The 25,961-nt window shown below is 38.0% G+C and overlaps 1 protein-coding gene across 5 annotated transcripts in view; it reads left to right on the top strand.

The window, feature by feature from the left end:
• Positions 1-25,961, top strand: part of top2b (DNA topoisomerase II beta) — a 109,950-nt gene that overhangs the window by 76,244 nt on the left and 7,745 nt on the right. For all 5 annotated transcript variants that reach the window (XM_086062037.1, XM_086062040.1, XM_086062039.1 and 2 more), the window contains 7 exons: positions 12,065-12,148; positions 15,633-15,827; positions 18,790-18,916; positions 19,039-19,197; positions 21,586-21,790; positions 21,972-22,054; positions 25,795-25,890. In XM_086062037.1, coding sequence (XP_085918163.1) covers positions 12,065-12,148; positions 15,633-15,827; positions 18,790-18,916; positions 19,039-19,197; positions 21,586-21,790; positions 21,972-22,054; positions 25,795-25,890 — 949 coding nt within the window. The remainder of the gene's footprint in view (positions 1-12,064; positions 12,149-15,632; positions 15,828-18,789; positions 18,917-19,038; positions 19,198-21,585; positions 21,791-21,971; positions 22,055-25,794; positions 25,891-25,961) is intronic.

The following is a 25,961-nucleotide window of genomic DNA, read 5'->3' as shown; positions in this document are numbered from 1 at the left end:
TCCCGGAAGCGGGGTCTAAAAAAAGTCCAAAATTAAGAAACTTAAATTTTAGCCATATTTTCATCTCAGGTCTAAAATTTAATTTTCCCAAATCTTAAATTCTTATATTTGCTCTGTCCATTCCGAGAACTTTCTATAGAAAAAAAAATTGCCTGTTTTTGTTTCTTGTCTGCGTGCTGAAAAACGTCAACACCAAAAGCGAAAGGGGGCATTTGTCAATGTAGTTCGGACGGGTAGTTCGTAGCGGTTAGCATAGCATCTAGTTTGTTGCATTCGGATAACGGCACATAAAAACCTTCGATCGCTGCAAATAAATTTAAATTGGGTGGGGGTTTCTATCTGTGCCTGTAGCGGACACTGAGTTTGATGATCTGTGCAGCATTCTCAGCAATTAGTCTTGTATTTGTCTCTATTGACTTCGATTCAGAGTTAGCACATGACGCTATCACTTTACTTCACCGCTCTCTTCTTCGGCTGTCTGAAGTACGTCATTATGGGGGTGCGACCCAGTGTGCCACCAAGTGTTCAGACGGACACACTACAGTTTGTGTGGAGAACGGTTAAATGGGAGCTACTCTGTTACTTTGAATGTGACTTTTATGGCCAGATATTTTACTTTTATTTACGTATTTAGTTTTTTAAATCCATTTTATTGTGTATTGTACAGGCCAAGTTGTCTGGTGCTTATGAAGCACTACATTATTTATTATCTTGTTTTTTCCTCTCTCTTATTATTACTGCTATCTTTTTTTATTTTTTTTTTTATTTTAATTTAATTTTTTGCCAAGTGGTGTCATGCTTGCGGTGATGAAGTGATGAGTTCCGGTGATGTGCTGTGTTGTCGTCATCCTCAAAAACTAATTTTTTTTCAATCATTGAAATCATCATTGCATCATTAAAGAAAGAAAGCGATTTACAACACTCGAGATTGGTGAATCATTCGTAAAATAAATAATAAAAATACACACATGATGACGATTAATAGTATTGATTTTTTTTCAAATGTTTAATTAACCAAATTATGATTGAGGTATCGGCCCAAGGCTAGTGATATACAGGGCCAGTGCTGGTTCTGGCTGGGCCACCATTCAAAATGGCTTAACATAGAACACTGCATTAGCAACAGCATTATAGCACAGTGTTGGCCACTTGATTGCAATGTTGAAGTTGCTACAATAAGTGAAGTAAAGCAAAGCCCCTCTCTCCAGTGTGCGCAAATGAAGCGCCTGTGTACACTCCAGCAGTGAAACGCTAGTGAGTAAAGCGAGGCGAAATACTCCCTTCGCTTTTAGTGTTAATGTAGCAATATAATTAGATGGCTCAGTGTGTCCACTACCGCATATTGTACCTTTTAAGTTTTTGTTTCCACCAAGTTTATGCAGTTAGCAGGCGATAGGCACTCGGCTCGTTACAAAGTACACAAAAAGATATATAAAGTTAGATACTTTGGGCGTGAAGGCCCTCGAGTCACACGCAAAAGCCAGAAAGCACCAGCTTGCTATGACTTAAAGTTGGTCTAAAATTTTTCACATAATGGTCTAAATAAGGTCTAAAATTTAACATAGTGATTCCTGCAAGAACCCTGTAAACAGCGACGTCTCTCTCTCAGCGTGGAAATTGTAATGCCGCAAATGGTGCAAAATATTACCATTTTTAATAAATGTACCTGTAAAGTGAATATGTGTTTTTGTAATAAAACGGTTGTTTACTCTGAGGTAACACAAAATGCTACGTGAGCAATGAAAACAAAATAAGTGCCTGTTATGATGCTATGTTCACTTTGTGTAAATAGATGAAACATCTCAGAGCTCCCAGTATGACATCCATCATAAATTAACTGCTAGGACCTACCATTAATAACAATGATCAAGTAAAGCCGTGTATTTTTACGAGGCGTCATGTCATAAAGAACTTGCCGAAAATGGGGAAGCACTCACCAATTTCGGTGATGAAGGGCCAATGATAGTGATTAATAGAATATTAATAATCGTTAGTATAACTTAAATGTCCAGTTTTGTGGATGATTTTGCCTGTAGAGCTAAAGTATTTGACAACAAAAGCTGGCTTTTAGCTTGTTTGGTTGCTAGTTTAGCGATCTGGCTTTGGGCTCGCTCATTTGAGCTACTTTATAGGCTCTTACCTTGGAGAAAACGTAGGAATGCTTATTTATCTTGGACTTGGAGACATTTAGCTGGGGGTGAGGCCGTCCACGCTGTGTAATTCATTGAAGACATTGCTCCACTTTATGGATTCCTCATGTCCGATTTATACAACCTATTTGCACATCGCTTCAGTATTCTGAGCCTCCGTCAATGATTTCGTCATTCGAAGTGGGCGTCCGTCAATGTTTTCTTCATTCAAAGTAAGCGTCCGTCAATGTTTTCGTCATTCGAAGTGGGCATCCGTCAATGTTCTGTCATTCGTCAATCCGCAAAATTTCATTCAGCGAAATGGAACATCAGTCATTGACGAATTGACAAATTTATTGACGCAATGACTGTCAGGGTTACATTTAAATCTTCCTCAAATGATGCAACTGCGTGAGACAGGAATCAAGGACCACACCCAAGTCTGTCTTTCTGCAGAAAGGAGGAAGTGGATGCTCTCAGCACCCAAAGGACTTCCTGCCTCCACCTTCTTGCTCTGCATATTTATTCACAAGTTTAGAAGGCGGAACAAAAGGCAGTACTAAAATCACAATGATAAAAAAAACATGCATCTGGTGTGTGTGTGGGTGTGGGTGAAGCATTTCAATTGCAGCAAATAGTAAAGTGATCATTCATGTGTTAACTTATTGTACAATGTTTCCAACATTCCCCCCTAATTATCAAATGAATAGTATTTAAATATCATATTGTCAAACTTCAAAATAATTTCTTGATAAAAATCATAACATGTGTACTCATTTTGTTCCTGTCACTTAAAACATTGGTGTCATCCAAATCCTCATCATATTGTTCTATCAATAATATCAATACCACATGACGTAACATTCTCTTTTCATCAAAAATCATATTAACGGAATAATCATCAATACAACAATATAATCCAAAGTATTGTCCATAAAATGCAATCAATGTGTTGTTGCACGTTCCTTTCACGTCCCGATTTCCTCGTTAAGTTGCAGGTAGAAATCATCAGATTTTTTATTTTTTCTTGTCTTTTCGAGAGAGGTTACCAGCACATACATCACCTCTATATTTGTCAATCAGCAACATGTGTTCTTTTCCTGTACTTGATCCATCGAGTGTGTATGTAATATCCAGTGTTCGTGCTCCAGTGAGCATTGCCCAGTATCTTCGCTCTAATGTGTGTGTATTGTCCATTTGTTTCTGTACATGTTGTTTAGTGTTAGTAATTCAGCCAGCTGTCTCTCCTCCCCCTCAAGATGGCCCCAAAAACAAAAAATAATAAAAGACAGCCCCGAATGAGTTTGATCGCATCTTACCCTCCCGTTGGATTCAGGAGAGGGACTCGTCTCCTTCGATGTGTCCCTTCCAACACTTACTGCACAATTAACAGGCCCTGGACAGCGGTTTGGGGAACCATGAGGGATTGCGTGCTCCCATCCTCCTCAGACTGACTTGGTCAGGTCCACAGCTAGACAAGCTGTTTGTCTTTCCCCTCTCTGACCCTGATTTGGTCAGGCTTCGCTCCGCAACCGGACAAGCTGTTAGTCAATGATACCTGTTGTGCCGTGCGATAGGTGAATCCAGGAGGGTCGTTCAGCGATCTTCACAGCCTTCAGAGTTATCACCAACACTTACAAGGACCTTACCACCTCGGGATGGACCTTTGTCAAAACACAGTCACAAGCCTAGGTGGGAGGTTGGCCTTCCTGCAGAGGCAGAGAGTCGTCTGACATTTGATTAAATATTTTCACCCCCTTGTCATTTAACAATCTCCTTATATAGTCACTTATATCAATGTCTTTCATCTGCTCAGCTTAACAGGTTATTTACAATAGGCACATTAAATAGTCTATCACACAAAATTCCAAGCGAGCTAAACTGCCATGTTCCTTTTATAATTCTCATATACATTTTAACTCAATCCAAACTATCTAACCATAATCTTCATACATCAGTCATGTACTTATTTTTATTTTTAATTTCTAATGTGACTACTAACAAAGTGACTTTCATTCGTTACTCCAAATAACTAATATGCCATATAGAGACATGATATATTTACACCATGCTTGTGCCATAATAATAATGTCCAGTTGTTTTGCTGGAACAAGTTCAACACATTTAAAAATTTTAAAACCATCAATCAGTACTTGGTAATATTCAAATTGTATTACTTTTGTTCAAATTAATAAAATCCATCGCTCTAACAAAAACATCGAATCACAAAAATTTTAAAAACATAAAAAAAATTAATTATCAAATTCATATGTAGTAAAGTGTTGTTACCGTGTTTACCAATACCCCCCGTGTTGAGACATTTATGGCTCACAACTCAAAATTACTATCCACTTAAACAACCTTTCACTACTTATAATTAATTATTATTAACACCTTAATTTTTTACAGAAGGTTTTAATTTTTATAATTGGTGCACTGCAGTGTTCCCTCGTGTGTCACTGGGTTAACATCTTGTTTTCTTAAAAAAAAAATTATATATATATAGACATGGTTTTACAAAAATCAACAAGATTATAAAAAACAACTGCGTGATTGCAAAAACATTACGGACCTCGTAGCCGTTGCTGCTCGGACCCTAATTTGTGAAAGAACACTGTAGTTTACATGTCTTGGAGGGGCAGAATTTTGAGGTCTTCCCATAGTAGACTCATAGGCAAGCACTTGCTCAAATCTGGCATCCATTCAAGGGAATTTTTTTTCCAAAGGTATATGTAAACCACCATGCATAATAATCATCTTGTAAACAATGAATACCGGTATATGATACTGGCTTAAGTTGTACTTCATGTTTTCTAAACAAAACTGAGGTAGTAACCATATCAGCAATCAACTGTCTGTTCAAATGGCTTTCTAATATTTTAATAAAGCCAATACTGTCATTGTTCAATTCAATTCACAAACTGTATTTTTCATATTCATCTATCCATTAAAATGTATCAGACATTGTCATTTTCATCGGTGTCTCAATTCAATTTCATAAGTGGCACTGTTATCTTAGCATAATTAGCGCCCCAACTCATGCAATAATTGCACAGCCCCAAAATCAACCCGTGGGTGTTATTTTATTTTAAAATAGCATAATCAAAAACATCAAAAAGCTCACAACGGGTCACAATACCACCCATGGGTTTAAGATATAATTTAGTGTTTTTGTTTCAAATGTTAGGGCCGACAAGATTGATTCTTTTCTTGTTTGGTCTCCATATAAAACACTTTACAGTCAAAACATAACCTAAATATTTGTTTGTTGTATATCCTATATATATGTATTTACCCCTTATTTCCTCTTGCTAAGTTTTTGAAGCATTTATTCTGTGAAGGGGAGTATGACCCATGCCCCTGTCATCTTCCTTGACAAGAATAAGAGCTGTGGACTTATCGCAGGATGGTACCGTGTCTGGAATATTTTACGATTTAGGCTTAACCTTAAAACATGTCTGCATTGTATAAAAGTCAGGGCTGCGAGTTTGTTTAGAGTGTCGAGTGTCGAGAGGAGATGTGAGCTCTCTTGTCCGCTCTTCTCAGCGACCAAAATAATATAAATCTCCTGTCCTCCCCTCAGATTGTTGTCCACTAAATGCTCCTGGTTGCCTAAACCTGACATTAACACACCCTTGTTTTACAAAAGTGTAAAATAACCTTATTTCCAACATTCTCCGTTTTTTTGTAAAGTATGTTTTGTTTTGTTTTACAGTTCAATTCATTTTCTTTGATGCCATAAAGAATGTCGTCCATGCAAGTCAAAATCTGAATTTATAATTGCTTGAGAGGGTATTGTGGGACATTCACAATATCCTTGTGGTAATCATATACAGTATATATATATCATATATTTTTCTTCCAGTGTAAATTTAAACCTGAATATACAATTTGGGTATACAGTACTGTTATAGTATTGTCATTCATTACTTAAATTTTCATCCAATTCAATTCACAAACTGTATTTTTCATATTCATCTATCCATTAAAATTTATCAGACATTGTCATTTTCATCGGTGTCTCAAAGAAGCACTACATCTTGCTTCAGAATCCAAATCAAATAATGTGTGTCTAGTTAGTAATTTTAATACTTTCAATCAGCACTGCTGCATCAGCAAGTCCTTATCACTAGCCAAATGTATCTCTACTTCAGCATCTTACTTTCATAAATAGTTTTTAGCAAAGATAATATTCATTTCTTCGCTCTAATTTTCACTTACTTAAATGCTGTCATTACACCAACATCAGAATTACTTAATATTCAGAATTCACAAGGAAGCAGGTTAAACAGCTCTTCCTCTCAGTTTTTAAAGAAAAACAAAAGTATTGTCATTTCTATTCCTTATCTCCTCTAACGCAGACTCTTCCCATCTTAGTACCTAGTGTTTCCTTCTACCACAACTGTTAGTCGTTACCACTTATAATATATGCTTACGTCTTAAACCTTTTAATAATATTTTCCTCTTCAATGTCAGTGCTTATCAGGTCTTGCTGGGGAGGATCTGTTCACTCAACAACAGGAGCTAAAACAGAATTCTCTTAGGATTTTTTTTTTTGTTGTAACCAATCTTTTATACAAATCTCAGGGCTACATTCAACACAACATTGTTAAGGCTCTTACTTAGAATTTTTGTGTTGTTCCAATAACGATCTACATAAGTCACTGTCAAGTTTGTTAGTACATGCAAACACCACAATAATATCTAGTAAGTATTTTTAAATTTAGTCTATAAGGGTTTAAAATCACTACCTTTCAAAGTAATAGTAAAAAGTCCATAGTCTTTTCGAGTATATAATCGTCTTATTCTGTTAGGCGAGAGGGACTATTAACTTAAGTATTTATGGCACCGTACACATGCACACACACCTTCTGCTGAACTTTCTTCTTCTTCAGCTTCAACTTATCTGCCTATCTATCCCTTTTTAACATTCTCATTAATGACTGATTCACATTCAAACATACAACCAACTACTGGAGCTCCCACATCTACCTAATGTAGTGAAGTAGCATAATATTACGCATGAAAACGTCCTTATTGCTTAATGTTAAATCACTCCTATACTTCGTTTCAAATATCACTCATCATTGATTACCACTCAGACCCAGAAGTATATTTTCTATACCATTTGGAGCTATTAACACAATAGTAACAAAAAAAATCTTCTCAAATGCCATTCCTCAGTCTAACACTTAATGCCATCAATATATCAAAAGTTAGAAGTACATTTTCATAACTTTAAGTTGTTTAACTTTTTACTACCTCCTTATTGAATGAAATTAATACTATGTGACCTATACATGCAATTTTTAATATTTCTTCTTCAAAATCTCTTCTTTCATCTATGGCCATTTGTTAATTACAGATTATTAACTTATTTTTATCCCTTGCTTACTTCCTTTTTATTTAACTATTCTTTATTTTCAAACACACCTAAACATACATAATAGTTCTCTTCCTGCATGCCTCCAGGACACATTTACAATAACTAATTCCTCTCAACAAGGCAACCCAAGGTCTGTGCAATTGTCACCTCCCCCCTCTCTAAAGGGGCGGATGACCAACAGCAAGCGTTGATCAACTCCGCTACAAGAATGGCCAATCCAACTGCTCCACACAAGCATAGCACAAGAACAAGCACTCACCAGATGGGCGCAATCATAAAACACACTCACCCCCTCAGGATTAGTCACCAAACATTAGTATATATTTTCACCATTTACAGCAATGCTAATTTTGACTTACTTTTAATTATTACTATCTCATATTAACTCCCTTGAGTACCAATCCATCCAATTGAGCCCCTTAGTTATTCAAGTTAACCTTATTCAATCTCACAATGTTATTATTTTATTTATTTTTCTCTCACAAATTTCCCCTGGGGGCCGAGTATTAACCCCTGACAGGACCATTTTCGGCCCCCACACCTCATGCTTGACACACCACAAAATTTCCCTTTTTTCCAACTTATAATTCTACAGACTTAATGGACTGCCTAACAATCCCTTTTACACATTTTAAACCCTTCTAGACTTCTTTTACAGACAATAACACACAGACAGACAAACACACACGCACGTACAGGTCCACAAGACAGACACAGACTGAGTGAGGGGAACAATTTACAAACAACATTTACACAAACGTTCCGACGCCGCAATCTAATTTCCAAATCATATCATTCACATTATAAAAGTATTACTCATTCAGACATTATGACATATAGACACACACAAGAGCTCACAGAGACAAAACACAGACACAATATTAGTACACAGGACTAACAGTCCTTTCTCTACGCAATTTATCAGACTCCGCCATCCCTAATTTATCTGCCATTGACTAGTATTCACAGGGTTTTTATTTCTTAACGCGCAATGACCTCCAGTCATTCACTTCCCCCTATTTTAGATTCGGCCAGGAGGAATATCAACCTCCTATCTCAGCGCTACACAAACACAAACACACACACGCAACAACAAAATACTTACGACATGCGTCCTTTCCTCATCTCAGGGAGCTGCTGTTCTGGATTGCCGTCCGCGATCTCGGGGAGCCGACGAAGGCCGATCAGCCACTATCAAAAGTGGAGACTTAGATTATCAGACCTAGTCTGGCTGTGCACAGGTTTCGATCGTCGACAGTCGTTGCACCCCGGGACCGCAGATATTTTGGCATTCGGCTCTCAGGACCACAAAATGTCAGGGTTACATTTAAATCTTCCTCAAATGATGCAACTCCGTGAGACAGGAATCAAGAACCACAACCAAGTGGATCATCTCAGCACCCAGAGGACTTCCTGCCTCCACCTCCTTGCTCTGCATATTTATTCACAAGTTTAGCAGGCAGAACAAAAGGCGGTACTAAACTCACAATGATAAAAAAAAAAACATGCATCTGGTGTGTGTGTGGGTGTAGCATTTCAATTGCAGCAAATAGTAAAGTGCTCATTCATGTGTTAACTTATTGTACAATTTTTCCAACAATGACGATTACATTGACGGACGAAAACACCCTTCCAGTAATGCTTAGTTTGTAAATTTTTCAAAGTTTCCAGTCAATCGCCTATCGTGTACAAAATGGGCGTCAGTAATTGATGGATTCCATCAATATTGATGGCCCCGGGGGACTGTAGCGCGCTTCACTCTGTGTGGGGCGGGCCGCGGTCAATCTGGGCCGGGGGTCTCTGGGATGACATTGCTCCCTGTGGTAGTTGGCAGTCATCCCTCTCAGTGTGGATGAGCTCCTTCTGGGTGCCTTTTCTCACAGGGTTTTTCTGTACCCCGCCATGTTGTGGTTTGTGGGTTTGAGCATGGAGATGCTGGGGGGGAAAGGGTGGGTTATCTTTTTATTGTATGGATGTTTTAATTGTTCAGCACCTTGAGTTGCGTTTTAATGTATGAAAGGTCCAATAAAAGTTTTATTGATTGATTGAATGATTTGGTATGACTTTGGATTGAACCCACGACCCCACAGTCTCAGCACTCTCAAGGCTAGGTTACTAGGCACTAGGTTACTGAGCTGGGTTGAGCTGTAAAGTTCTGAGAATTGTTTGAGTAAATATTCGTCATTTTGTTTAACAGTTGTTAAACAGTTTAACAGCCATTTTCACTGAAGTAACCCCCGCCGCTCCCGGCTGTTTTACTGGATTTTGACTGATTTTGCAAGGCCTACAGAAAATTGTCAAGGCTTAAAGTACTCCAGCACGGTGCCGGATATCCGGCGTAAGAGCCACTAGCGCAATGACAAATCCAGCGAAGTAAACTGTTTACATGTGGGGAATATTTGACAACACGGAGAGAAGTCCAACTTCAAAATAACCTTCTCGTACCAAGTAATATGTGGAGCGCAAAGCCAAGAAATGCTTTTATTTTGAAGTTTTTTCCCAGGAGCGTTTTGCCAGTCACAGCGCAACGGATGACTTAACGTGTGTCTGCCGTTCTTATTGCCGGCGTAAACTATTACGACCAAAGTCAACAAAATAACTTTTTCCTGAAATCACGTTCGATCGGCAATTAAGGGCACTAAAAGAAGACTTAATTAAGCTGGCATTGTATTGCACGGTGCCTGTTGCCAGTGTTTAGGACCTTTAGCGTGCTATAACGGTGCTAGCGGCTGCAGCTAGAGCCATGATCAGACTACTTTTCAAAGGCAGTCTAATCGACGTGATGATTTGCACACTTTGATGCTTATAGCCGGACACAGTTGCTGTTCCTAGAAATCAGTTTAATAACCCGAGCTCACTCAGTTGTGCAGTTGACGGTCAGCAAAATCACAACTGTGGTTCTGACGCTTTGCCTCACAGACCAAAAACTACTCAACTCGGAATTTCATTTCATACAAAGTGCTGTACATTGAGTAAAAAACTGTTATGGAATAAAGACAGGTAAAACAAAAATAACAGCAAATAAATCAATAACTATCTTAAGCGGGTAAATGAATAAGTAAATAAAATAACACAAGTAGGTAAGTAAATAAAATAATAATTAATAAGAAAATACAGCAGGCACCATAAAACATTGAAACAATGATGAGTCTCATGCCGAGTCAAAGATGTGTTTTAAGAGTGGGTAGAGAGGGAAGTTGCCTAATATTTAACGGAAGGTCATTCCAAAATCCATGGGGAGAGATTTATCTAAAATCTCCCTAACTTTCTAGAGAGGAAAATAAGCACAATTTAAATTTAAGTAAAACAAAAAAGTTGATTATCTAGAAATGAAAGTTGGTCGATCATTAGTAAGTGGAAATATATTTTTAATGTCTTCTGTATTCATAATTGTTCTTTCACCATGCGAAAATATTTTTTTTATCCAATTACCTGACTATTTAATATAATTTTTCATAGGATATTTGAATAACAAAATATTCAATAGCTGCAGCACTACAAGGGACTGCAACATGCAGTGCTATACTGTACCATACATAATATAAATGGATAATGAAAGAGATGACCTAACACTTGGGGAGGACTGGCCATCGGGAATTTCATGAGTTCCCCAAATGCCCAGTCCATCCACAGCGACGAATCGAATAGTAATGGCTTGATGTCGGTCGAATCGGCACGTTGGACACTACCCCACCGCTCTCCGGAAAAAGTTCAAGCTCAGGAATTGTTTTTACTTTAAGCCCTGTATTGTGTTCTATTGCTATAAAAACACGGAACCTACCAAAAGAAAGATTAGAGTATCTTCTTTCATCAGAAAAAAAAGTATATTTCTATCTGTTTTCGTTTTGCATTAATTAGCATTAGAATATAGCAAAATTTCATCATTATTCACAAAGCTGCTTGAAACAGTGGGGAAAAGAGCTTTTTGCAACATGGTCCTGTTGATCTCTTATACTGTGCTGCTACCTGCTGGTCGTTTTTGTAATAATCATTGCTTCAAGTGTTCTCTTCAGTTCAGAGGCTTCATCAAAGCCTTCTGTATGCTCTAGCACTAAAAAAAAAAACATTAAACAAACATTTTAAAAACGTATACATAAGTTTTTGGGACCATGGTAATATTTAAAATAGAACATATTTATAATTTTTGGGGGGACCATGGTAATATTTCAAATAGAACATATTTATACGTTTTGGGGAACAAATTAACTAATTAATCAAATGAAGTAATTTCTTATAAACATTGCCCCTCAAAAGAAAAATATATTCAAGCTTTGGATATGATTAGCAATGAGCTCATCAGAGGGTCAATCAAGGTTAGATAGCTCGCGTTTATGCTGAGTCCAGCATTAGAATAGGAAAATGATGGTGCGCTGTGGCGACCCATAATGGGCAAAGCTGAAAGGAAAAGAAGAAAAAGCCTTCAAAAGTCTTCATTTTATTAGCGCTCAACAGTTCTTAACTCAAGTGGGATTTTAGTGCCATATAATTGCCCAAATAATTCATTTGTATGTCACTTATTTATTTTTCTTCTATCCTTGCTCTTGCGCAGACAGGAGAGCTACAGAATATCAAGGAAAAATCTCCGGAGGATCTGTGGAAGGAGGACTTGGCAGTTTTCATAGAAGAATTAGATGTAAGTTTTTGTTTTTTTTACAGTTTGCACCTCATTAGCTGTTGAGTCAAATCTCACCAGTCCGCTAAGGTTGAACGTGAGTTGAATTTAGTGGATATAAATACTAATTGTTGCTTATCTTCTGCACACATATGCACATACACAAACACCAACAAAGTTAGCCTATGCTAAATGATTAACAATCGAGATTAGTATTAGCCCTGAATAAACTCGAATCACTTATTGTACTTTTCCTGAAAATCAGTTCATAGTCCAACATGTGAAAAATCCAATTTGTTCAAAATATTAAATGGTAAATGGAGTGCACTTAAGCCTGACTGACATATTCACTCGTTCAAACATATTGTGTTGTTGAAGCCTACAATGGCTATTGATGCAGCATACTCACCGCACAGAAAGCTTTTTCAAATAACTTACTTTATGCTCCAGGATCCTGCGCCGTCACCCTGATGTTTTTCTTTGGTTCTATCCCATTTTAAATCCATAAAGTCATGAGGAGTGATGCACAGAATATTCGGCCACCAAAAAGCGGCTGGGAGTCATCACAACGTGAACAAAAATAATAATAATACTACTGCGAATTTAGTTCTAATATTTATTGTCAGACTATCGTCAGCACATGTATGCACACATTTTGGTGACAATCAGTCACGCTTTTCATTCATAATGCCACTAAAACAGACCAATTGCTGCGTGTGTGTTTTTTCTTTCTTTCTCAAAGGAAAAATATATGAAACCTAAGTGGATATGAGTGCTATCTAAATACTTGAGGACACCATTGGCATTTTTATAGCACAATACAGTCCAAGAAATAAATCCAAAACAAACAGGGTCGTTTTTCCCCCTGGGCTACACACTATGACAGCGTACATGGTATGTCATCATTTTGACACTTAATCGGGTTAAACCTTTTTTTTCAGCGAGTCGGATGCCATTGATAGAGCCTATATATACCTGTGCGGCAACATCTGCATGCATTTTGGAGGAATATCACCCTGCTTGACTGTCAGCGCTGCCCGCGGCGGGCTGGGGCACATTGAGCAATTCATTACATGTCTCCAAACTGGCTTTTTGTTTTTCGTTTTTAATGATGATTTCAATTTGTGTGCTGTTGCAGGCACAGCCGCACACCTCCAAACAGAGCGCGCTCAGCCTGATAACAAATGCTCTCTCACTGCAGAGCGTCAGAGTGAATTTATGAATGGGACCTCGGAAAGAACTTTGCAGACATATTTCTGACAAATTACGATTAATTACGTCGGGATTACGAGCAAATGCCCACGACAACTACGAATAACTCCAAACACAAATGCGACATATTCCGACCAATTCCAAACCCTCTCGAACGCTGGCGAAAAGCAATTTTCGCAGCGTTTTACAATGCTCGCAACTCAGTGGGAAAGGGGCTTTAAGTGCATTATGGCCAACTGGGTCAATTTGGTTTGGTAATTGCACGCTTTGGTGGCATAAAACCGTAGTAATAGTCCTTATGGCAAATGCTGGATGGCTTAGCCTGCACGCAACTTGGTGGAGTGACAAATCCAAATAAAAACTTGTACGAGTCAGAGCCGTATCGGGAGGAGTCATGCTGCATTCGAGGATGGTTGGAAGTTTGACATTTCCGACTTCAAACCTGGAAGTGTGTATGGGGAATTTTTTTTTTACCCGACTTCACAGATGGACTACAATGTGACGTCACTCTACAACAGGGGTGCTCAAGTTTGGTTCTCGAGAGACCCTATCCAGCCTGTTTTCCGTGTTTCCCTCCACTAACACACCTGATTCATGATCAGGATCGTTATCAGGCTTCTGCAAAGCTTGCTGATTAGCGGATCATTAGAGTCAGCTGTGCAGCAGGAGGGAAACATGGAAAATAGGCTGGATAGGGGCTCTCGAGGACCAAACTTGAGCACCCTTGCTCTACAATGACGACCCCTTTGGAAACACAGACCGTGAATGGTAAAACACAATTTACTCAGGTATAAAACATGATAGCTTTCTTCATTCATAAATATTCAACATAATTTCACGTAACACAACGTATGTGACAGTATGCTACTATCTCCCTGCATGAAATTATACGTTGAAATACTAAACTGTATGAAATGCTTATGAAATAAGATAAAAACATAGAGCAAAATTGCAAGAAGGTAAGTTTGCTAGAGGTCAAAATGTGTTTTTAGGACCAAAATAAAACAACAATTAATCACTATCCGCCATTTTGGTTGTTTAATTTTGCTTTGAACGCTTTCGGAACTGGGAAAGACCTACTCGGATATCCATCCTCGAATGCAGCATGAGTCTTGCTCTATGTTACAGTAAATACCGTCTTTCTGTTGCTGACGCACAAACAGTAGGGCCGCCATCTTATGTGTGTTTGGCTCCAATAAATTCATTTTTGAAGCGGATTGTTTTGTTACAAACCTCAAACATGGAGCGATGCTAATTTTCTCCCTCTTCAGTCTAAAGAGACCACAAACAAACCCTAAGAAGGATCTTAGTTAGTGGTGAATGCCGGTCAGAGTCCGTCAGCAATAAGTGTCCTTGCGGAAACACAAAATATTGGTTCCGGCAACTTCCAAGTGCCGCAAATATGTTTTTAAAAAGTGCGTAAACACAAAATATTGGTTCTGGCAACTTCCAGGTGCCACAAATATGTTTTTTTTAAATGATTAAAATAGCTTTGACGCATGCATTTTTGCATCGACCAATTTTTGTGGTCGAACCAACCGACTTGGTCGATTTTTTTCCCAGCCCTATTGTTAAGTTCAGATAGGAGCTTTCACCAGTTATTTTATCTTGAATGCTTGCTATACTAATAATAACAACCAGGAGACTGCATATTCTCAGTTGAACTATTAACTGGATGCCAGAAAGATCGAGTACACAACTGTGGAGCCTTTTCTGCTGAGTGCGGAAGAAGGTCTAATCTATTCAAAATGGTCTCTACTCTTATACTGTCTTGGGTGGGCGGCTCATTAAGAGGCCTAATCTAACATGGCAAATGGGTGTTCCGGCTTACCAATGGCGTTTTATTTTTTTCATGGCGGAAGCAGAAACTGAAACTTACAGAAGGCCATGCAGGAAATCAAAATGCGTAATTCTTGTTTATGGGGAACTGCAAGTTGACCTCCACGGGCAGATGATGTAAGCTTTGGCCAGTGTGATCAACAGATCACTACTGTGAAGTGGATGCTTGAAGACTATGTTCCACCCTGATCGTTTGAGTCTGTTTGTAAATTAAGAGTTTCGCCTTTTGGTTCAGCTGCTTCTTCACCTCGACAGACCGATGCAGAGTCTGCATCACTTGATCTGCCAACCCATTCTTCCTTCACTCATAAACAAGACCCCTAGTTACCTGAACTCTATATCACCACTATAAATATTATAGTAAAAAGTCATGTTTAAAAAAAATATATATAAAATAAGCAAAGAACACTATGCTGTAAATGATTATTACTGTTTTTTTTGATTTTCTCATCAGAATTTTGAGGCACTTGAGCGAGAAGAGCAAAATTTAGGCAAAGTCATCAAAATTGTGAAAGGTAAAGTTGGTAAACCCAAAGCAAAGAAGCTAAATCTAGAGGAGACCATGCCGTCACCATTTGGCCGCAAGGTGGATCCACCATCACAGCCGCTGAAATCTGACGCAAGCAAGAAATTGACCAAAAAGAAGAAGGTAACATCATTATTATGAATCATCATTGTTATCGTCATTATTCAAAAGCCATATCACATTTTGATATTTTACATTTTGCATTGTACATGTGTGTGAGGCTTAATTGCTCAAATGCTAGTTTAAGAGTTTCAATTAAAAAGGCCATGACAAATGAAAAACAATAATTTGCTGAATAATACTCATTAACGTATTTCATCTACTACATACAATCTAATAAATAAAAGAACATCTGGTGTGGTGATCTTAAAGTATCTCCACATTTTAAGTACGTACCTGTAAATGTCATTCAGAATCTTCATTTTTTTCCCCAATTGCTTACGTAAGCTTTTTGTAATTGTGCAAAAAGCGCTGATAGATAGGCTACTATCTACTATCTACTGCAAGTAGATTGGCTACTTCCATGATACTCAAGCTTGACTTTACCTCAAATGTTTTTGGTTTTATATTATTGTTACAGCAAAGGCTGGTTTTACTGCGTATAACTGTGATTTTAAATATCCATACCTTTTTTTTTAACAGTTTTTTTTTTTTTACTTTAATCAGCTCATTGGCCTAGTGGTAGAGTGTCCTCCCTGAGACTGGGAGGTAGGGGTGGGTGATATAGCTAAAAGTGATTTCACAATATATCAAGGAAATTTGCCGTGATGATATTTTTGACGATATGGTAAATAATAAGTGAACAATAGATTTGTGATTTGTGTTTCAGAACAACAGCATTTATATTGCACACAATATTTAGTATTTTTTAATATATAATTAAAAATCAGATTTATATTTTTTCCGAATTGTTTTGTAATAATAATATAATAATAATAATAGATTTTATTTGTAACGCACTTTACATTTATAAAATAAATCTCAAAGTGCACAGCAGGCAACAATAAAAGCAATAAAAGCACACAGTAAAAAACAGTCAATAAAAAATACAAAATAAAAATCTGAGTAAAAAGTCAAGACTAAAATCAAAACTCAAAATAGAAATTAAACAGGAAAAGCTTTTTTAAAAAGGAAGGTTTTGAGTCTTTAAAAAAAAAAAGCTTCCACCATCTGTGGAGCTCAGAGGTGGTCTGGGAGAGCATTCCACAGAAGGGGAGCAGCAGACTGGAAAGCCCTATCGCCCATGGTCTTGTGGCCGAGTCCTGGGCGGGCGCAGACGGTGCAGTTGGCCTGACCGGGTGATAGAGAAATCAATATAGAAATCAGCATTGCGGCACACAGTGAAATAACTCAGCTCTCCCACTGTGCTACTTCATGCAAAACACACGTTTTTGTGTTTTGTTTTGTTTTCAAATTTGTGCTGTGTGCCATCATTTACTTTTAACCAGTAACATCCATTCATCCATTTTTTTAACCGCTTATCCTCACAAGGGTCGCGGGGGGCGCTGGAGCCTAACCCAGCTCGCTTCGGACAGTGGGCGGGGTACACCCTGAACTGGTTGCCAGCTAATTGCAGAAACAGTAACATATATACTGATATTTGTCATGTTTGGGTTCTTTTTTTTTTCTTGTGTGTCTCCCTTGGTCTTGTTAAGTGCAATCCTGCCCTTCCTCGTGTCAACCAATCAGTGCCCTCAGCCACTTGTGCCTTGCCCCAGGTGTGTCTTGTTGTGTCATTAGTGTGTGTGTGTTTATTTAGTCTCCTGTCTCCGTCGATTCATTGTCATTTTCCTCCCGTCATGCTGCCAGTTTTTTTGCCTTGTCCTCCCCACGTTTTGCTTCACTTGCCATTTGCAGTTCGATTTTGTTTTGTATAGTTAAATTCCTTTTCTTTTCTTTTTTTACATTACCTCTGCCTCCTTGCCCTGCTTTCCTGCGTTTGGGTCCTCCACCAAATTTTACCCCCTTTACAATATTTACACATCTGAACAAATCTCAGAAGTGTTCCCTTTATTATGACACACAGATTATTCAAATAGACTTTGTGGTTGCAGAGATATCTTCTTTTTATTTTGGGTATGTAATTTTCGAGCAAAAGCCTGAAAAAATAGCTTAGGGCTTAAAGAGTTAATAAAACAAAATAAAAACAAAAATGTTTTGAAAAACTAACTGAAATTACCTCTTACGTTTATAAATCTAACTAAAACTAGAGTTATAGTGAAAATGTCTTTTGTTTGATACATGAACTTTTGAGGTAAATTTTAAATTTATTTATTTCAGTATTGTTGTACATCCATAGCAACAGAAGAAGAATGGCCAAACATGTTTTTGTTTTTTAGAATAGTTAACTTTACCCTTTTGCACATTACTGAGTAACTTATTTTAAAATTAGCAAAAATTCCATGCATTAAAAAAAAACTAATACCAAAATGTATGTAAGCTAAACTAAAACAAAGCATACATTAAAAAAAAACTAACCAAAAAAACCTTAATGCCCAAATGAAAAAAAAAAAAATGAAAAAAATACAAGTTTAATAAAAAAAATCCAAAACTATTATAACCCTGGATCGAGTACAAATTCATGAGAAAGTTACGTCAGATTGCCAAATCCGCCTGCTATATTTAGAGAAGAAAACCCTAGAGTTTTAATTATTCAGCAACGACAAGCTATATATTCAATTTCATTCCATGCACAAAAGCTACGTAATAAAATATAATCATAAACGTCATCATCTGAAAGTACTTACTGTCGTGAGCTGATCTGGTCCCCTTTTTGTGGATCTCTTCACATCACGAAATTGATCTACAATGCTTTCACTTTTACTTTTCCCTATACTTCCTCTGATGGCTGGTGCATTTTTTTCCCCATCTCACCCAACGTATACATAAAAATAAAAATAAATAAATAGGGTTAATAATAACTTTGGTCAGTGTGTTTTTTCCACCTATCCATTTCTAGTTTCCAACATTTACTCTTCCTATGGGCTTATTAATTGTTTCTTTCAACCAGGAAAGCCAAATGCCTAATTGCGTAACATGAGGTGAGAAACAAGCTCCTCAGTGCTGTTATATGTTTTTATTTCAGGTCGACTCTGACTCAGCTCTGAAGTTGGAGGGTGACGATGATGATTTGGTCCAAGATGCAACAACGGGTGATAGCACTGTAGTCAAACCAAAGACTCCACGTGTAAAGAAGGAAAAAAAAGAACCAGGTTAAAATTCTACTTTAAGCTTAATACTTTGGTTGTTTGATTTGTTTATCATTTGAAATGGGTGCAACACAAAAACCAAGGGAAAATCGTGACATTTTAGTTGCATTTATTTTCTCCTACAGGAGTTCCCAGGGTGAGAAAAACACCAGGACCCAAAGGAACTCCTGTAAAGAAGGTGAAAAAAAGAAACCCCTGGTCTGAAGATGAGTCCAATTCAGACAGTGATCTGGAAAATAGTCAGCCTATCATCCCCAGGGAGACCAAGTCTCAGAGGGCATCTGGTATGGTTAACCATTTAAATGTCAGTCTTGTGTCATCATAGTGTGATGTTTGTTCGTTCACAAGTGTTTAATTTTACAAGAAGGCTCTATCGTGTGTTCATCAATTGCACGTGGTGACCACGTTTGCTTCAGTCATAGGTTTTGAGTTTGAATATCACTCGGTTATTGGTAGCCTGAAAAACTGACTCATCGCTGTAACCAACGGATGAGTCTGGTCACTGTCGACATAATGCACATTTCTGAGACGGGACAAACATTACCAAACAGAGAGTGAAAAGATCCAATCAGCAAAGAGGGCATCATAAAAAAGTATGTGTGGAAGAAATAGTAAACACACGGACGTACATATGAAATAGAAAACATTCATATGAAAGTCCGCGAGTAAACAGTAGCGGTGGGTGGATATGGAGTAAATTCAACATAGCTACTTGAGGAGAGACAGTAGTGAATGACTGACTGAATCGCTTATTTACGCCAACCCTTTTTACAAGATCAAAGCATTCAAAACAGTTAATATACAGCAGTGATTCTTAAACGCCGTCTATTGGGCTGCAAAGTAATTTCAGTTTTCAGCGACGGCCGCAGGCTTTGTACACATGTAGCAGGGTATTTTTTTTAACCAAATATTTTCTCCACTCCCTGTGTAGAACAACCAATCTGTAATATCGCCCGTTAGTATTGTGCTAAATTCATTTATAATCCTCCGTATTCTATTTAGCCACGCTTCTGTCAGCATGTTGTGGGGCGGGGCAGCGGAGCGCAACTGCTCCTTTGGGTTACTGCACGCAATCGACGAGGGTGTTCCAAAATTAGAAACAGCGTCGTGGAACATCCGTTGAATGAACTGCTCGCAAATTTCTTGCATCTAATAATGCCAGAAATAAACACGAAAGTAATGCAGGATGTCGGAATTTCATATTTTCTTCTATTTCTGGGTTTCGTTAAGTGTTCAGCCCTCGTCACTTTTGTCCAATGGTAGCACAGATCGTCTCGTGTGTCGACGTGATTACGCAATATTGCAAAAAGCACAGTGAACTGCACCAAAATAAAATAAAAAGTCCGCTTTTGGTCCGGACCAAACAAGCGGACTTAAGGACTTTTCTGGTCTGAATACACCCATAGACGAATGGACGCTGCAATTAATTCTGTTCTCGCAGAATTACTCACCGTTTCCTTGTTGAATGCTGAACAGCGAGAGGCGCTTCGTGCATTCTTATCTGGTAAAGGTGTTAGTGCTTTTTTCCTAAGAAGTTGATTCCGGCTTGTTGGGCATCGTATTGGGTGTCAGTGTTTACACATAAATAAATGTCATTGATGACCACATTGTATCATGTTATTTTATAATTATTTTATAAACCTTAACTAGATTTAATTTAGTTATTTGTCAGGTTCAATAAGCTGACATTCATAAAAAACACAACACAATGAAGGAGAGAAGACACCTTGTACCTTTTCACAAGCTAGCGAGGAGAACGGGCAGAGGGTGTGCCTCATTTACAACCTCCTACCGCTCTGAAGCAGTCTGCCGAGCCCTCTCTTTTAATTTCTTTAGGGTGGTCCCTGGTTACATGGGTGTTCCAACTCTACAGGGGGGTGGGGGGAACAGCATAGTTGGAACATGTGTGGTCAAGTTTGCAATCATTTCTTAACAGACAACAGGCGTGTTTTTAGCAGACTGGCTCAATTCATTCCGCTGGGTTGGATGTTCTTGTAGTCATCTCATGTTAATCAGCTGTTAGATACAACTACCTTAATATGCTATGTAGGAGCAGAGCAAAGCATTCTTTATTGCAAGCAGAAACAATTCTTTATTGCAGCAAATAGTAAAGTGCTTATTCATCTGATAACTAAATGTACAATTTTCCCAACATTATTAAATACAAACAATAATAAGTCAACATAATTTCTGAATGGGCCCCGGGCCACTTTTTACAGAAAAAGTTGGGCCCAAAGGTTAAAAAAAAAAAGGTTTAGGACCCGATATACAGTACAGTGTTCCTTTGTTTTCCGCTGGGGTTAGATTCCCAAAAAGTACCTGCAAGAAATAAAATCCGCGAAGTAGTTAGTCTTGTTTTACATTTATTATAAATGTTTTAAGGCTCTAAATCCCTCACAGTTTATACACTTTTCTCATTAACATTCTCATATACATGTTCTCACATTTTTCTATTGTTTAAACATTCTCAATGTTCAAACATTCTTTTTTTTTTTGAAATAGTTACATTACTGTAAAAAAAAAAAAAATCATGTCCCATTTTCAATTCTCAAAAGCATTCTGATCCAAATTGATTCCAGCTTTAGGAATCAATGGGCTTTCGGGCTTTCAACACTTCAAAAACCACAGCAATACAAATTGTGTTTGATCCAGGCACTGCTTTTTTCTTGCAGCATCCAAGCCAAAATACACATTTGACTTCTCAGAGGAGGAAGATGAGGGGGATAATGAAGATGATGATAATGTGGCCACTTCTATGGATATGGAGTTTAAAGACCAGCCAAATCTATCTCAAATGAAGACCCACGACAGTGACCATGATAAAGATGACTTTGATGACGACAAAGACTCATACTCTTTCCGCAACCAGAATACATTGTAAGACTGGACATTTTTTTCTTTACATTTACTAATGTAAATCTTAACTATTGTGTGAACAGACACTTATTATCTGTGGCCCCTTTTTGGTTACTTCCCTTCTTCCCCATCACTTTACAGATCACTACATAAATCACAGGCTAGCAATAGTTTTGAGTAACTTTTAATCCTTCTTTTGTAGGTCTGAGCCTGTGGGTAAAAAGAAAGAGACAACCACAATATTCTCTTCTAAATCTGTCTTCTCAGACAAGAGCAACGACAGTGGTGAGTGGGAATGTTGTTCTTAACATACATATTTTATCTTACATATCTTTTTTTTAGTGTCAGTGGAGTTTTCAGGTAGAGTGTGTGCGTGCGTGCGTGCGTGCGTGCGTGCGTGCGTGCGTGCGTGCATAACAAATAACTCAATTGGATGGCAAATGGTAAATTCTACTTATGTGTACGTCATATATATACTTACATACACAGTACTGGCCAAAAGTTTGGACACACCTTCTCATGCAGTGCATTTTCTTTATTTTCATGACTATTTACATTGTAGATTCTCACTGAAGGCATCCAAACTATGAATGAACACATGTGGAGTTTTGTTTTGTACTTAAAAAAAGTGAAATATTTGAAAAAAAGTTTTATATTCTAGTTTCTTCAAAATAGTCACTGCTCTGATGATTTTTTGCACACTTTTGGCATTCCCTCGATGAGCTTCAAGCGTAGCCACCAGAAATGGCTTTCCAACAGTATTGAATGTGGTCCCAGAGGTGAGAATGCCAAGAGTGTGCAATGGAATAATCAGAGCAAAAGTAGTGGTGCAACGGATCACAAAAGTCACAGTCCGGATCGGCCCATGGCTTTGAGTCACGGATCGGATCATTTTTTCGGATCAGCAAAAAACAAAAACAAAATCTTCATTAATTTTGTAAAACACTTTTTCCCTTTAAATAAAATAAATAAATACATTCAAAATGTTTAATATAACCCTTTAGGAAATAGGAACACAACTTTGAGTGCATGAGGCGAAACATTCTTATTTTATACATGGTTCATGTGTAAAATAAAAGTATTAATGGCTTAAAGTTGTGTTCCTAAAATCTTGACAGTTTGAGTTGAATAATGTTGTTTTTCTATTAATTAAAAAAAATAATCTTTTTTTTTTTTAATAATAATGAAAAAAAAAACTGCATTAGTGCAATTTAAGGCACATTTCCTTCCTTTAAACATGGAGAGTGATTTACAAAGTAGCCTTGGTCCAGAATATTGAAAAAGAATTCAAGCCAAGTACCCGCTGTCAAACAGTACCAGCCAAGCACTCCTAGGTAATAATGTTAAGCCCCTTTCCCACTGAGTTGCGAGCGTTGCAGAAAGTTGCGTTTCGCCAGATTTCAACAGGGTTCGAAATTGGTCGGAATATGTCGCATTTGTGTTCGAAGTTATTCGTAGTTGTCGCCATTATCGCGAGGTGTTCAAAATTTCCTCGCAAATCCATTGTTTCACCAACATGCGCATTTGCTCGTAATACTGTCATAATTCATTGTAATTTGTCATAAATGTGTCGGCAACGTTTTTTACGAGGTCCCATTCATTAATTCACTCTGACGGCCATATACAGTAGCTACTATGGTGAGAGAGCGTTTGTTTTCAGGCGGAGCGCGCTCTGTTGGGAAAAGTGCAGCTCTGCCTGGAACCGCACATGCATTGAAATTATATTTCAAAAGCGAAAAACAAAAAGCTAGTTTGGAGACATGTGTTGAACATATTTTCTAGTTTGTATTTCATGTTTTACAAGTGCTCAATGTGCCCCAGCCCACCACAGGCAGCGCGGACAGTCAAGCAGGGTGATATTCCTCCAAAATGCAACAAGATGTTGGCTTATGGCATATAGGCTTTATCAATGGCATCCGACTCCCTGAAAAAAAGGTTTAAGCCGATTAAGTGTCTAAATGATGACCATGTAGTATACTCAAATTGGACTTTTTTTTGTGCAGTGCGTCATCGCTATAACGTGGTGCACGCAGAGGGACAAACGGCCCTGTTCGTTTTGGATTGATTTCCTGGACTATATAATGTTATAAAAATGCCCATGGCGTCGTCAAATATTGACATAATTTAGATAGCACTTATACCTTGTCAGGTTTCATATATACTTCCTTTGAGAAATAAGGAAAGAAAGCAACAATCACAGGTGACACAAAGCAACCGGTCCGTTTTAGTGGTATTATGAATGAAAAGCGTGACTAATTGTCACCAAAATTTATGAGTACATGTGCAGACATGATAATCATAGTCTGTAAATATTAGAACGGAACTCGCAACATTTTTAATAATATTCGAAAGCTTTCGTCTTAAATATTATCCAAATTATTGCAAGCTTCATTTCTAATATTTTTAGACTATGAATTAACATATGTCTGCACATGTACTCATAAATTTGGGGGACAATCAGTCACGGTTTCATTCATAATGCCACCGTAAGGACACTTCGTAGATATGTCGCAAAATGACAAAACCTCACATTTTGCAAATTTAACATTCGCAGCGTTCTGCAATGTTCGCAGTTCAGTGGGAGAGGGGCTTTAGCTAGTGCTAGCAACTTACGTCAGAGACGTTTGCCCTATCATACAATGACGGCGTAAGTAATAAGCGGTTTCTTAGTGTCCTAAATTAGCGATTGAATATGGGTTCGGGATAGTGTTATGTTGGTGTTTCTCGCAACTACAATGTCGATCCAAACTACGATAAAGAAAGCCCTAACGTCTAAAAGGGAAGTCAAGATAGCCATCACGCCATGACGTGGGCCACTTTCAAAGTAAAAGTCTATTAAGGCTATTTGCATTGCCGTCAATGTATTATTTGGTAACGTTTATTTTGAAGTTAGCCTTGGGTGGCGTGTTACTTTGAGTATGTTTCAGCTTCCTTGACATGTGTGAAGGGAGTCCACTGTGAATGCGCACTGTTGTTTTTTTTCCCCCACCAACCAATTCGTGGATCGTGGGCAATCCGAACCATGGGGCCTGATCCGAACCCACCACGGCTCAATGATGATCCGTTGCACCACTAGAGCAAAGGATGGCTATTTTGAAGAAACTAGAATCTAAAACAAGTTTTCAGTTATTTCACTTTTTCTTTTTTACATAACTCCACGTTTTCATTCTTAGTTTTGATGCCTTTATACAATGTAAATAGTCATGAGAATAAAGCAATTGACACATTGAATGAAATGTGTCAAAAATTAAAGTTCGGCTCGGTTCGATACATTAGTTACGCTATCTGTAACTGACAAGTCTCGCGTGATTTTTTTAGGGTTAGGGTTGGTTAGGTTAGGGTCAAGGAAATGCAGTTTCAACAGCTCGCTTGTGAATAATATCTTTATTCATGCAGGACATTTCATTCTGATGGCATTGACTCAATTGCAACTGGACTGTTTTGGTGGTTTTCTAAGACAGTTTCCAGCAGCTGTATCAGCAACATAAAACTGATTTATAATGTTGTTATAATGTATAAGTTATTTTTAGACAGATTCATTAGTTTGTGTGCCGGTGCACTCGCATTGTTAAAATCATAACTGGATTTCCAGTTCAAATCGTTTCTTGTTACACCCCTAGCGTCCAGGCTTTTAAATCAGCTCCAGTGTAAGGGTGTTGAGTACATAATATAGATCATGCGGCCGGTGTGAATTGGCGATAGAAGGTAAGGTAAGGGTCGGTTTCCAAACTAGCGATCTCCAACTTCTGTAAATATTGCGCTGTATGAGCCCCGACTAAATGTGCCACTTCTATCGAAAGGTGAATTTCAGTCAAACTAGTAGATGTCATGGCTAGTTGGGCAATAATAACTTATAATTAGTATAACAGTCGCTAAGTTGCTCCGTGTTCCATCCACTTCAATGCAACATTCATTCACTTCTGCCGTCAACACTGGTGAAGTCACGTGATCACCTGACGTCTGTGCAAATGATCTATAGAGACATGAGAGTGGGTTAACGTTGGTCTGTGTTAATATGCTTTTAGAGGGGTCTAAATCGGACAGCGATGATGACAACAACAGAGTTTTTTCCACCTTTTCAAGCAATTCTGCGTTTGATAGCCCACCACTAACAAAAAAAGGTAAGGCGTTTCTTTGTAGTTAACTAATACAGTGTGAATGCTTACACACCTATATACAGCAGGACACAGCG

Source organism: Leptonotus elevatus, chromosome 19 (assembly GCF_054856555.1).
Source record: "Leptonotus elevatus isolate MCC_2025b chromosome 19, RoL_Lele_1.0, whole genome shotgun sequence".
NCBI lineage: Eukaryota > Metazoa > Chordata > Actinopteri > Syngnathiformes > Syngnathidae > Leptonotus > Leptonotus elevatus.
Note: the sequence above shows the minus strand (reverse complement) of the source record. Positions and strands in the feature narration are given on the sequence as shown.